The sequence below is a fragment of the Neophocaena asiaeorientalis genome, unplaced genomic scaffold (genome assembly GCF_003031525.2).
Source record: "Neophocaena asiaeorientalis asiaeorientalis breed wild unplaced genomic scaffold, Neophocaena_asiaeorientalis_V1.1 scaffold1000, whole genome shotgun sequence".
NCBI classification, from domain to species: domain Eukaryota; kingdom Metazoa; phylum Chordata; class Mammalia; order Artiodactyla; family Phocoenidae; genus Neophocaena; species Neophocaena asiaeorientalis.
This window is the reverse complement of record NW_020172472.1, coordinates 148,960-163,733: the sequence shown is the minus strand read 5'-3', so window position 1 is coordinate 163,733 and position 14,774 is coordinate 148,960. Positions and strand designations below refer to the sequence as shown.

The 14,774-nt window shown below is 35.7% G+C and overlaps 1 protein-coding gene across 1 annotated transcript in view; it reads right to left on the bottom strand.

The window, feature by feature from the left end:
• Window positions 1–3,759: 3,759 nt before the first annotated feature.
• The window catches only part of LOC112395092 (protein CBFA2T1), a 97,181-nt gene continuing 86,166 nt past the window's right edge, over window positions 3,760–14,774 (bottom strand). The window contains exons 9-10 of the mRNA XM_024738153.1: window positions 6,047–6,115; window positions 3,760–3,857 (exon numbers count right to left, since the gene is read on the bottom strand). Of these exons, the coding sequence (XP_024593921.1) occupies window positions 3,760–3,857; window positions 6,047–6,115 (167 nt within the window). The remainder of the gene's footprint in view (window positions 3,858–6,046; window positions 6,116–14,774) is intronic.

Below are 14,774 nucleotides of genomic sequence, written 5' to 3'. Positions count from 1 at the left end.
TACTCAGGGATAAGCAAGAATTGCACCTGGTCTCTGTGATCAGAGGAGTTGTTTATCTGGGGGACCCTCTCCGTGGGAGCAGAGTAGGGAGGGGAACTTGTGGCTAGGGCATTTGAGGTCCTCCTGGTTTCCCCAGGTCAAGGGGGTGCACAATATTGGGCCTTAAACCACAGTATGGAAATATGTATGTACATATGTATATGTGTGTGAACACCACCACAATCCAGAAATAGAACATTTCTGTCACCTCAAAATGTTCGCTTGTACCACTTTGCAACCAGTCACACCCCTAGTCCAAGCAATCTAGCACTGTAGATTAGATTTTCCTATTCCAGGACTTCACATAAATGGAATGATACAGTATGTACCATTTTATGTCTGGCTTCCTTCCCCTCGGCATAATGCTTTAATATTCACCCATGTTATAGCATGCATCAGTAGTTCATTCCTCATTATTGCTAAATAGTAGTCCAATGTATGGATATACCAAATTTGTTTTACTTATTAATCTGTTTGATGAAAATGTGGGTAGTTTCTACTTTTAGGCTATTGCGAATAAAGCTTTTATGAAAATAATTATGCAAGTCTTTATTTGGGCATATGTTTTTATTTCTAGGACGAATACCCACGAGTGGAATTTCTAAGATATATGGCTGGTGTATATTTAACTTTATAAGAAACTGCCAAACTCTTTTCCAAAATGGTTTTTCCATACTCCCAGCAGCAAAATGTGAAAGTTCCAGTTCCTCCACATTCTCACCAACACTAGATATTGACGTTATTTATTTATTTATTTTTTTGTGGTACGCGGGCCTCTCACTGTTGTGGCCTCTCTCGTTGCGGAGCACAGGCTCTGGACGCACAGGCTCAGCGGCCATGGCTCACGGGCCCAGCCGCTCCGCGGCATGTGGGATCTTCCCGGACCGGGGCACGAACCCGTGTCCCCCGCATCGGCAGGCGGACTCTCAACCACTGCGCCACCAGGGAAGCCCTGTTTCCTTCTTTTTTAAGGGTGAAGAATATTCCATTGTATGTATATACTACATTTTCTTTATCCATTCACTCATCGATGGACGTTTAGGTTGTTTCCATATCTTGGCTATTGTGAATAATACTGCAGTGAACATGGGGGTGCAGGTCTCTCTTCGAGATCTTGATTTCAATTCTTTTGGATAAATACCCAGAAGTGGAATTGCTGGATCATATGGTAGTTCTGTCTTTAATTTTGGGGGGTACCTTCATACTATTTTCCATAGTGGCAGCACCATTTTACATTCCCACCAACAGCATACCAGGGGTTTCTTTTCTCTTTATCCTCACCAACACTTGTTATCTTTTTGATAATAACCATCCTAACATGTGTGAGGTGACATTTCATTGTGGTTTTGATTTGCATTTCCCTGATGGTTAGTGATGTTGAGCATTTTGCATAACTCTGTAAATAAACTGAAAGCCGTTGACTGGTACACTTTAAATGGGTGAATTTTATGGTATGACAAACATATCTCAATAAAGCTGTTAAAAATAAAAATGGTCCCAGGGGCTTCCCTGGTGGCGCAGTGGTTGCGAGCCCGCCTGCCGATGCAGGGAACACAGGTAAAAAAAAAAGGTCCCAGAACTGACAGCATATCGGTTAAGAGTGCAGGGCTTTCAGAATCTTCAATGTGAGTCCCAGTTCCTCCACTTTTTAGCTGTAGGACCTTGGGCAGATTAGATGGCCTTTGCTAAGCCTCAGTTTCCTCAACTATAAATAGTGCTTACTTCACGAGAGTGTTGAAGATCAAACAAGAATATTTCTGTAAGGTTCTGGAACATAGAGAGTGCTCAAACATCTCCAGCCATTTTGTTATGATATAAGCCTTCATCTCTAATTCAAAGACATTCTCTAAATGAAATAAAGGTAAAAATTGCAAAAAAATACTGTTTATTTAGGAATTAGTTTGTAGAAATATAGTAAGAAGTGATATTTTTCTGGATGTCGACCAGGTTTGTACATAAATTAACAACCTTATTGCTGCATTCTTTTCCCCACAATCTGTAAATAATTTTTCAAACTAGCTCTGTCATTCTGCTGGTTTCCTGATTAATGCATTGCATAAAATTTTGACAGGTGTTTGTCAACAAGCTGTGTTAGAATTATGGTTGTAACAATGTGAGAGTTGTGCTTGCACACTACATATTACACGAGCTCTCTCTACCACAATTGCTCCAGAATCTAAGACCTCAAGACATTAAACTACTCAAAGGCCACTTTGTCCCCTCTGTGTCTATATTTCCTATATGAAATTTTTTGTACGTGTTTCACAAAATTTGTGTAATATTATCTTAACTTTTAGAGTTCAAGTCAATATTGGCCCTAACCACAACCACAAAAAAAAAAAGATTAATTGCATTTTCTCTCTCATTCCTCTTATATTTATATTCCTCTTCTTTTTATCAGTCTTTATGTTTCTCCCACCTTTGATATTCACTTCTGAGGTGGGGCTTAATGGTGGGGGACAGAATAAATTGCTGAGAAGGAAGTTATGGAAACAAACCATGAATGACAACTGTAATGGGTGAGATGGCAAAGTAATTGCTATGAACTGAATACTTGTGTTCCTCCTTCCAAATCCATATGTTGAAGCTCTAATCCCCAAGGTGATGGTGTTTGAAAGTAGGGCATTTGGGGAAGTTATAAGGCTTAGATGAGCTGATGAGGTTGGAGTGCCCAAATGGAATTAGTGTCCTTATAAGAGGAAGATATAGGATTTCTTTCTCTCTCTCCCTCTCTTTCTCTCTCTCCACTCTCTCTCCACCATGTAAGGATGCAGCAAAAAGGCAGCTGCTTGCAAACCAGGAAATGAACCCTCACAAGACATCTGATATACCAGCACCTTGAGTTTGGACTTCCCAGCCTCTAGAACCATGAGAAATAAATGTTTTGCTGTTTAAGCCACCAAGTCTATGCTATTTTATAATAGCATCCTGAACTGAGATGCTAATGAAAAATAACCTCCCTTCTCTACTTACAAATGCCACTTCTTCTCTCCCTTTATGGAATCTTTCAAAAATGTTCATGATTAATTCTTGCAAACCATTAACCCTCTCCTAGACATTTGTATCATGAAAAAGGACTTGGGATGATACAACTGGTGTAGACAAAGGAGCAATCCCTAACGGAACCATTCTGGTAGGAGGAAGAAAACTGCAGGGGTTTGTTGAGGGAGGTTGGGGGTTACCAACACTGTTCTTAATGCACAACAGAAAAAGAGGGAAGGAAAGAGGAAGAGAGAAACAAAAGACATCAAAGCAAATATGGTGAAACAGGGAAAATTGGGAGAAAGGTATATGGGATTTGTTTTTACTAGAAACAAAAGACATCAAAGCAAATATGGTGAAACAGGGAAAATTGGGAGAAAGGTATATGGGACTTGTTTTTACTATTTTTTGCAACTTTTTCTGCAAGTTCGAAATCATTTCAAAATAAAATGGTGCAAAATATTACATGATGTACTTTCAAGCACAGGATATACTTTTTGCAATTATAATTTTCTCTGAAAAGAAGATGCATGGGCTATATAGTACATTGAATTTTAGAGCTCTGCCCCTTTGATATCTTTCAAATGCTTTAAACTTGATTTTATTTACTTATCTTTTGTCACAAAGGTAGTGTATAACAGTTTCATTGCAAAGACACACTTTATAGGTTTTTTCCTAGGGAAAAAAAATTGCCCACAGCCAATTTTAGACTTTTGCGGGGGAAAAAGCTTTCAAATTTTAACAGGCTGAGTGTAGATGTCCCGTTGTGCCTTTGGTGTTCTCCTCATGTTGGAATGCCTTGACACTTCGAACACTAGAAATGCTTTCTAAGAAGTCTATAAAGATAAATATTATAAGCAGTTACTTGAGACTTCCAGGTGAAACTGTCACCTATACTTTAGAGATTCAATATACTCCTTAAAATTTAGCATCTATCCATAGAAAACAATTCCCAAACTGTTTTTATGCAGCAGATTAGGGATATCACTATCCCTAAGATAGTGATAAGAATACAAATTTAATAGACACTACTTCCAAGTCAGATTTTAGACTGAAGACCTAATGTAGATGGATAGGCACATATTAAAAATATTTGAAACATGGTTTGATAAGGTTTAACCCTTCTTAGAGAATGCATGGACACCACATAAACAAGGATTGCTCTTTCCCTCCTCTCAGAGTCCCCATGATGCAAAGTACACCCAGAACTGGTTTCGGAAACCCACAGAACAGACAGTGAGGAAAAATAATAGTGGACTCAATAGATTACAACATGTCAAGTTAAAAAAAAAAAAAAAAACTGATTAAGTGGAAAGTACATAATGAAGTTTTGAATCTGCTTCCAAATGCTTACCACTTATGGTAGGATTTCCTTTGTGCATAGCTATTCAAGTTGACTTTCCAACAAAGGTGGTATATTCAGAAAAATCTGCTCTCACTTCACAGCAGTCAAACAAAGGCTTGAGTAGATAATAGCACAGAAGGAATTTGGATTGCACAAGACTTCACTGTCAATTTTTCTTTATGAACTATCAAGATTTAACTTAAATACACATAAATAGGGAAATGCAGAGATTCTATCCCTCAACATAAAAAGTCATCCTTGTGCTATCCAAAATGGCAACTCTTTGTACCTATTATTGGAATAAATTGAACTGACAGCTTAAAATTGGGGAAGAAAAATGGTCAGAAGAAAGATGTAGCAATTCCTTCTCCAGGTAGGTGGCACTCAGCACATTTTAACATCTTATGAGTATCCCATGACTATTATCCTGGTAGAAAATCTTCTTAGAGGCAATGCTCTAAATCTGGTAAGACTATACAGATTATATACACACACACACACACACACACACACACACACACACACATAAACCTTAACCTTTAGGCTGTGCAAGAGATCTTTCTCTGGTTCTTAATCTACACTGCTATACTATCAGATTTTGAAACTCCTTGTCACACTTACAAAAAGAGTTCTTTCTTAGAAAATTCAAAAAACAACCACAAAACTCGAACAAGAGCCAAGGGACCAGAGTCACCAAGTTGCACAGAACTATAGACATAGCTGTGTCAAATCAAAACCCAAATAGAAATCTTCTGTGGGAAAAAAAAAAACCTTTCCTCCTTGATTGGGGTTCTCAGCCCTATACCCGTCTGATCGTCTGCAGAAACAGCATTTTCCAGTTTCTCAACTCAGACAAACTATTTTAGCGGTTGAAGTTATAGTAGCTCAAAGCCACATTATGTATTTGCAATGTCATTTTTAACTCTTGAAACAGGTTTGTGCTTTATCTCCTGAGTTGATTTCTTTTTAAAAATAAGGTTTTGGCTCAACTTTTATAGTGCTGGTGTTCTACCAAGATTCTGCCCAATAAGTCAATGAGTCATCAGAAACTTAAATCTACTTCAAAATGCAGAACAATATCCCTTAATGAAAATCAGATAGTATACATGGAAAGGAAAAATAGAAATTTAGCAACTTTGTCATTTAACTTAATTTAGTTCTGGTCATTGAATGTTAATTAGCACAAAAGATCAACTTTAAAAACTGGTTGTAACCATAAAATTTCTGAGTGCCTCAGCAAGTGAACTAGGTTTGCTGTGATACATTTAAAAAGAATTCAGGAGATATATGTCAATTATACCCCAATTAAAAAAAAATTAGAAGAGAAGGCTGAAGTAAAACACCAGACTTTGTTTTCATGGAGGAAAAATTGCATGCAATCTGAGACCTCAGGCTTCCAGCCTGAAACCATTATAGCCCCTGAAAAATGGGGTTTATAACAGAAGCATCACCAGACTCTCATTACAGTAGCACTAGCAGATGCTACTAAAATAAAAACTATTTCATGTTCTAATCAGGCCTGGTTTAAGAATATTCATCAGGATTTTTAAATTTTGTGTGTGGGGGTTTGTTTTGTTGTTGTTAGCTGTAAAGTCCCTTCTTGTCATTCTTCACGTCACTTCATTAACAACTGCACACAGCTGCCAGAACACTAAATTCGTGTTTTTAAACAATTCTTACCAGCTTTCTTCCAGATCTCCTCTGGCACATATCCAGAAGCAGGCCTGTGAAGGAATTCCCGATGTGCATCTATGAAAAGGATAAAAATTGGTGGAGAGAGGAGGAAAGCGCCATAAGCACTGTTATGTCATTACACAGGGTAGAAGCAAGCAATGCCCACTATCTCGGGTTCTCTACAAAAACATAGTTTTATAAGGCTGGGCATCTCACTTCTAAAAAATAAACAAAAATAGCAAGACCAGTCATCAGAGCACAAGGAAAACAGGTCATTGGTCTAAATGCCTTGTATGCTCAAAGCCAAAACAACTCTAAATATTTCATTATACAATATGATGTTTGGGAACACTGTTCCCAACACTCCTTAAGTATGGGAATTTCTATGGGTATATTTTATTTTATTAAAGAAAATAAACTGTACCTGGTAATTTTCTTTTTTTTTCAAAGTCAAATTGGTAGTTAGAAAGTCAAATGTTAGGGTAACATAATTTTCACACAGCTCTGATTCTACCACCTTTCAATAAATAGTGAGCCTGACTCCATGGCTAACTGGCTCTAACAATTACTTTAAAAAATCTTGATGAGCATTAAAAATTCTCATAAAAATTAGATCATATGGATTTGACATGGATGGAAGCAAGAAAGAATCATTAGAATGGATTCACAGATAGCCAGTTGACCAAATATAACTAGTACATGACATGATTTCCAGAAAAAAAAAAAAAAAATGAAGTTCTACTTTAAGTGAAATGCTGTGCTTTTATGCTGACCAAATTTTAAAAGTTTGAGAAAACGGATCATAATAAAGCTGATGTAGGAATGCTCACCTCCAAAATAACATCTTCATGAAAATGACATGAAACCTTTTATATATGTTTTTATATATGCTTGAAAGTAAAGTGTACAGTCTTTCAGAGAGAAAATATGCACTAAACTTCTTCCATACTGGATTTTCAAATGAAAGTCTATGTATTTAGAAGTTTGAGGGGAAGAAAAAAAAATCATTTTAACTTTTATAAATATAGCAATCTTTCAACCCATGATAAATTTCAAATAATTGAAGTTTTCTCTACATGTATAAAAAATGTTAAGTAGCAGACTTTTTAAAGAATACTCTATCTAATGTATGGTGAAGATCAAAAGAAATTCAGTCCAGTTTTCTATATTTTATGGAGCTACAGAATGAGAAAAGCACAATCAATTTAGCTAAGTATATCATTTTATATTTGAATGCCTTAGACACATTTGAATATTTTGAATCCTTCGAGGGTACATAGATTATCAGTTGGCCAGAACATAAAATTTCCACAACTATTCTGAATTAGCAAAACCTTATTATAGCTTAGTGAAGGGCATATGGAAACTCTCTGTACTATCTCTGCAATGTTTCCTTAAGTCTAAAATTATTCCAAATATAAAAAGTTTATTTTTAAAAGTTTACGTTATAATTTTATGACTACTTGATAATCAAATGGACTGGAAATACCCATGCATTCTCATGTACACATTCATTTCTATACAGTAAATGATGAAAAGCAAAATGTCTTTAAGTAATTTTCATTTGCTAAAGAGCTTGATAAAACCGTTTGATGCATATACGACTTCCAAGAAATATCACGTGCCTAATTAGATTTGTCAAAATTACCTTTCACATCATTATAAAGTGCAGTCAAGTTCAAGTTCACATTTAGCCACATGACACAGTGAAACAGAGATTTACTTAAGACAACTTTTAGATATTTATTTTTAGGAGAAAAGACTTTGGCTTAAGAATAATTTACTGGGTAAGAATAGATTTGTAAAGTCTGAAGACAAACAAAAAAATGCTTTCTCCACAGTAGCAAAAAAAAAAAAAAAAAAAAAAAAAAAGAAAACAAACATTTTTCCATTTATTGGGTTAAGGAAAGAGTTATAACTTTATAAAAATTATTTTTTAATGGACTATTATTATTATAGGGAACAGGAAAAGTGACGTTAAGTTAACCAAATACTAATTACCAGCCCTAGGCAGCACAGGCAGAAGAGTTAGTTCTAAAGCCCAGAGAAGGTGAATCTTGGCTTTGCCACCTGCTCTCCCTGTGACACTGGGCAAGTTAGTTTCTCCATGTCTCATCACCACATCTGTAAAGTGGGGACAATACTACAACATTTGAGATTGCTGCTGTGAGGACTCAGCGAGGTACTTCCTACTACATGCTTGGCATGGCACATCCTAAACTCTGATTAGATGTTAGTGCTACTCCCATCATTATTATTTAGCAGGTTGCCCAGTAAGAATGGATATACAGTCATCCTTTGGTATCTGAAGGGGACCAAGATCCGAGGATGTTCAAGTCCCTTCTATAAAATGGCATAGTGAATAGTGCTGCTCTGAACATAGAGGTCCATGTATCTTTTTGAATTGCAGTTTTATCCAGATACATACCCAGGAGTGAAACAGAAACAGACTCACAGACATAGAGAATAGACTTGTGGTGGCCAAGGGAGAGGTTGGGTGGGGGAGGGATGAATTGGGAGCTTGGGGTTAGCAGATGCAGACTATTATATATAGAATGGATAAACAACAAGGTCCTACTGTATAGCACAGGGAACTATATTCAATAACCTGTGATAAACCATAATGGAAAAGAATTTTTAAAAGAATGTATATATATGTATAACTGAATCACTGTGCTGTACCACAGAAATTAACAACACTGTAAATCAACTACACTTTAATTAACAAAAAAAAGCATGGTATTTGCTTTGGATGCTAATTTGTTTGCTACACACATCCTTTCCTATACTTTAAATCATATCTAGATTACTTATAATTTATAACACAATGTAAATGCTATGTAAATAGCTGCCAGCACATGGCAAATTCAAGTTTTGCTTTTTGGAACTTTCTGGATTTTTTTTTCCCAAATACTTTTGATGTGTGCTAGGTTGAATCCATGGATGTGGAACCTGCGGATACGGAAGGCCAACTGTATACTTATTTCCTTATTTAAAAAAACTAAGGTGAAAAGAGCACCATAAAGTTTCTTTTTTCACCCAGCACTGACATCCAAAGGGCACAAAACTTTAGACAAAACAAAACCATTGAAGAGGTTTGGATTAAGTAATACACACCAGTAAATTTTTACTCCCTCAGTACATGTCACTTGGGGAGAGAAGTTATGTCTATAGTTAGCAATTCACTGTCTGAACCCTTGATGGGAAGTCCTCAAACTTCTTAGATGATACTATTATAAATTTTATTCAAACTTCATGAATAGCCCCCAAATTTGCTCAAAGAGAGATAACGTACTGGAGTCAACTGTGCACCCACCTTCCCGTGTGCTATACAGTCGGTATAGATCGTGAGGATCCAGATGCCATACGGGAAAGTTGTGCTGTATTTCACCTTCTTGGCTACATTTCCCTAGAATTCTCAATGATACATTGTCTTATTCGCATAGAGTCAAACTCCACCTAACCTAGAACCCTGATAGAAGTACCAACTACAATCAAGCAAAAGTTTTCTTAATCCTATCCTACTTTATAAAAGAAAGTGGGTTTTTTTTCCTCAGAATGCTGCAGAATATAAAGGCAAATAAAATTTTTATATAATATACACCTATTTACATATATATATATATATATATATATATATATACACATATTTTACAATATCCCCTCCAGTTCTAAGTTACTGTGTCCTAGCTAAGCATCAGATGTACCAACAGAAAGAATGAAGTGATGACAGTAGAGGTACTTAGTGCTCAGAAACTATTTTGATTCACTGACAAATACTACTTTAATAGCTACAGAAACTGAATGACTAATTTAATATTTTCTCTTCTGATTAAGTAGCAGCAATAATGGAGTCCACATATGCAAAATTGAGTTTAAAAAACCAAAACAGGGCTTCCCTGGTGGCACAGTGGTTGAGAGTCCACCTGCCGATGCAGGGGACATGGGTTCGTGCCCCGGTCCGGGAAGATCCCACATGCCGTGGAGCGGCTGGGCCCGTGAGCCATGGCCCCTGAGCCCGCGCGTCCTAACCCAAAAAAAAAAAAAAAAAAAAAAAAAGTGAAAAACCAAAACAAACCCTGAAATTGATCAATATTACAAGAGACAACTTCTCTCTTAAGACTTTCTTATTTTAGATTATTGGTGAATCTAGACAAACTTATGCAAAACATTCTAAGGCTCAGATTCTGAAGAAGCTAATTTTTAACCATTGAATCTTGACCACCTATAAAATGTAAGTTGCTGTAAAATAGATGGTTGTTCTAAAATGCAGTGGTGAAACAAAAACAGAAGAGTCTGTATGAGATGGTTTAAAATGTGAAATGTATACGTATGTAACTATTGAAAGACGGAAAAATTATAGAAAAGATTTTATAAATTAAGTTTAGCTTACTCTGGGATGCAAACTGCTTGGGGATGAAAGAAGAGGAGGAGGGGAGCCCCCAGAAGATACATCTATGAAATGAGACCAAGTCGAAGTGGGGGAAATGTTTTAAGAAATGTGAAAAGACAGAAAAAGCACTCTATGATGTATGGAAGAGATGGAAGATGCACTACACTTACGACAGATGGAGACCATTGGACACTAGATACAGCAAGGGCCGCCATCAATATACATGAAGGGATGAGCTGATGGCCTTTGGAGAATCAATGTGACCTCATATGACCCAGGACAGCAATGCTCAAAGCTTGGCAGCACCTATGTTATGGCCTTCATCCTGTAGTGGGCAGAATGAGGCTGTGATCATGATAATATCTATTACAAAAACCATCAAAAGAAAGGAAGGGTTAAATGAGTTCATCTTTAGAAATGTTACTTATTTTTGTTTTAAAGGATAATAAATCCAGAAATCTCAACTTTATGTTCAGAAGCCCAACCCAACCTAGAAGCCAAGAACTACATTAGGATTTTCATCTTTAACAATAAAAATACCTAATGCTGTAGGAGGCAACCATCTCTTCTTGTTTTTCAAAGATGGACATATTTAACTAGTAGTCACGTCTTTTTTAACCCAATATACTAAATATAGTAGACTCTTTAAAATACAGTAGGCACTTTACATTAGGAGCTCAGATGCATTGTCTTGAAATGAATTTCATGATGTAATTTAAAAGGAATCAATACAAGTACATAAAATCTAAACTTTTATATGCAGATATACTCTGAATAACTTGTCTGTGGTTTTTATAATCTGAGAGTATAGAAGTAGAAAAATATATTCCTTTGGATGGGAGTAAACGATTTTTCTATAGCCCTGTATTATGAATTAGTGTCCCAAAGGTATAACAGATTTACTGTATTTAAGATGGAATTCCCCTTTTCTTGTTTCTGTGCCTATTATATAAATTAGCCACCTAAACATTACTGCTTGGAAATACCTTTGGAATGAAAAAATATCTAAGAATCTACTATAATTTCATAAACTTGTGTGCCACGCAATAACACTAATTTTATGTACAGCTCGCTACTCTCTAAACTGTGAGATTGCATGTTAGAAATCATAATAATAGCTATTACTTATAGCACATCTACTATGTGTCAGGCACTGTCCCATATGCTGTATAACTATTAACTCATTTAATACAGAAACACCTATGAAATATGTATTGTTACCATCCCCACTTAACAGATGAAGAAACTGAGGCAGAGAGTTACTTGCCAAAGGTCACAAAACTAGTAAGAAGAACCAGGGATTCAGATCCAGACATATGCTCAAACCCTGTGCCTTTAACTTTCATGCTAGATTTCCTGAGCATTGAGACAGTTAATGAGAAACTCTATAATTCAATCATGTGACAGTGATAAAACTTGTCAGCCAAAGGAATTTTAAAATATTAATTTCTGTACCAATTACTTGAGGCAGGAGGTGGTATTAATTCAACAAACTTATGAAACTCTAAGCCTTCTGTGAATGATCAAGTTGATGTATCATTTCATTTAAAACAAAAACCTCTTTCTGAGGTTTAAAAAATAGTTTTTAAATTGTTTAAAAAAATTAAAAATTGTTAAAAAAATAGTTTTCTAATTTTCTTAAGACTTGGATATTTGGAGTTTTTTCCTGGAAAGCAAGTGAGTTATAATAATAATACAAATAATTAAAATCTATTATTTCAAGGAAAAGTGTATTATTTCAAAAGTCCTTTAAGATAACAACCTATTTTTGACTTAAAGAGTAGAAATAACATTATGGACTTAGTGTGTACTCAGCTTTAAAACTGTTTAAGAGGCTACTCATTTAAAATAGTCTTTACTTAATATCTGGGGTGAACTCCCCAAATTCAATTAGTAATAGATTAATTATGTTATCTTACCAATCCCTCAAACTGACTTAATACTATGGATATATTGCAAAAGCGAGAATGGGAATGAGTTTAACAAACACAACACAACAGTTATGGAAGTTACATTTTTCTCTGTACAGTCACCAAATACAATTTAAAATGCTAAAAATGAGTGTATGACTAAATGTTGTCATTGTTTCTAAGATAGGAATGTGACTAGGGCAATGTTTTGAACCAAAGATATCTTCTATAACATTATTCTGAAGGTCTCATTTGAGACCAGACAGCAGCTTAAGAATTAAGAGAATCCAGCTAAAGGAAACACATGCAGAATAATCATAGGATATGGAGCTCTTAGGCATATCCATATGCCTATATCCATAAATCCATATCCATAAATTTATCAGTCAATATCCTTAATCCTTTAATTACACACACTAATACATTCGACTCCAAAGCCTAAGAGAAAACCTCAGAAAGCACTTCATGTAAATGATTGTGCCCCATGATTACAAACTACCTGCCTTATTTATAGCCATAGCCCAGCTCACAAGATGGATGGAACTCGAAGACTTCAGGAATCTACTGGCAAAAGACACCAGTGAAATATAACTGTTGGATGCTAAAACTTGCATATTGTGTGGCTCTTGACAGGTTCTCCCTATGGCTGTGGTAAGTTTCTTTAAAACGCAATCTAGGGTTCTGTGTCCCTAAAGAATAGGACTGTTTTAACAGAGTCCCAACAAAGAAATGAACTACTTGTAGTCTTTGAAAAATACAATCTATAAAAGCTTAAAACCAAAGCGATCTCTCTTTTACCAAAAATATGAATTCATTAAGCATCATTAAAAGTAATGTAATTTGTGTACTCTTAAGGAGTTTTTAAAACCAAGTTTATTCTTTTGATTACATAACAGGGAAACTAAACCTAGCTTCCTGGAGAACGATGAACACTTGCATCACTAGAATGCGTGACTATAGGTGATTATATGATAACGGTCCTATGTTCAGTGTGCTGAATATAACTCACATAGGTCTGAAATCCTATCCATTTCTGAATTTTTTCTTTTACAATAGACAGCAGATAATATTAATCCTGTCAGTGCAGAGGACTGAATTGAGCGGCCTGCTGGTATGACCACTAGCTATCTCCTTGCCTATCTCTTCCACTAGCTTAAAAGTTCCTCAAAGGAAGGAATTAAGAGTTATTTTTCCTTTATTACAGTGCCTAGCATGATGCCTGACACACAGTAAGCCAGGTTCAACAAATAAGCACTGACTCGATGAATTTGTTCAATAGAGCCAGCTAAAATGGATATTTTTACTCCCAAAGTTTTGTTTAATTTAAGGCTCTCAATTTTTGCCTAGATTGGATGATTACAAATATTCTCTTTATTATTATTATTATTAGCCAATTTTGTTTCACAATACAGAAGTAAAAAGCAAGATGCTTATTCTATTCTAAACAGTTTGGTTTAATTTGGTTCAAATTAAACTTAAACCTATTTTCACTGCTTGCCTTAACATAAGCTAACAACACTTTTCTCTTTAAAATATCCTTTAGAATAATGTTTGTTGGGTAAATTAAATGACCTGGAATCTTCCCTTATTTAATACTTATTATGGCAATAGACATTCAAGGATTAGCAGGAATCGACGAACCTAAGTGCAAAGGAAACTTTAATGACTAAGAATCATTTTAATAAAAAAGATAATGTGATCAATAGCCAGATAATATACTTCAAGTTTTAAATATTTGATAATCAGCCATGGATGATAATGAGGCCAAAGTCACGAGCTTAATCTGCACACAGGTAATTAGTTTTGTTTTTACAGCATGGACTGTACCCTAACCTAAGCTAGGTAGCAGGTGTGGGGCTAAACACATAAGAAAAATGAGATGAGAGAACAGGGGTCAACACAAATCCATCTCCATTAAGTTGACTCAGACTGCATATACAAGTAGTGGCCAGCGACGTAAATGACAGTAGCTTATTATTAATTTAGGAAAAAGTCCACAGGCCACTCAAAAATTATTTCAGGTTCAAATTTTCTTTCCATATACTTGGGATTACATTCTATTTATAACCCCAACAATTCCCAAATCTCAATACTAAATATGGCTACATGTACACATTCAATTTCTAAAGCATTGCTGTATTAATAGTCCTGTAAGTTACTAGAATTAATAAAATCACAGTTAAGCAATCTAAGTTAAGGTCATGGAAGAGCTAAATCTATATCACTAATTTTCAAGTGGCAGTGGGCAAACTATAGAGCCCTTAGGTCTCTTCCTGGAAGCGTTTTGAGATAAATTACTCTCAAACACTAGGGTGCAGCAGAATTCCCCGGAGAGCTTGCTAGAAGCTCCAAGCCCACTCCCAGAGATTTTGTCTTTGCAGGTTGGAGACAGGGTCCAAAGAGCTATTTTATGAAGGAGCACGCATTTTAG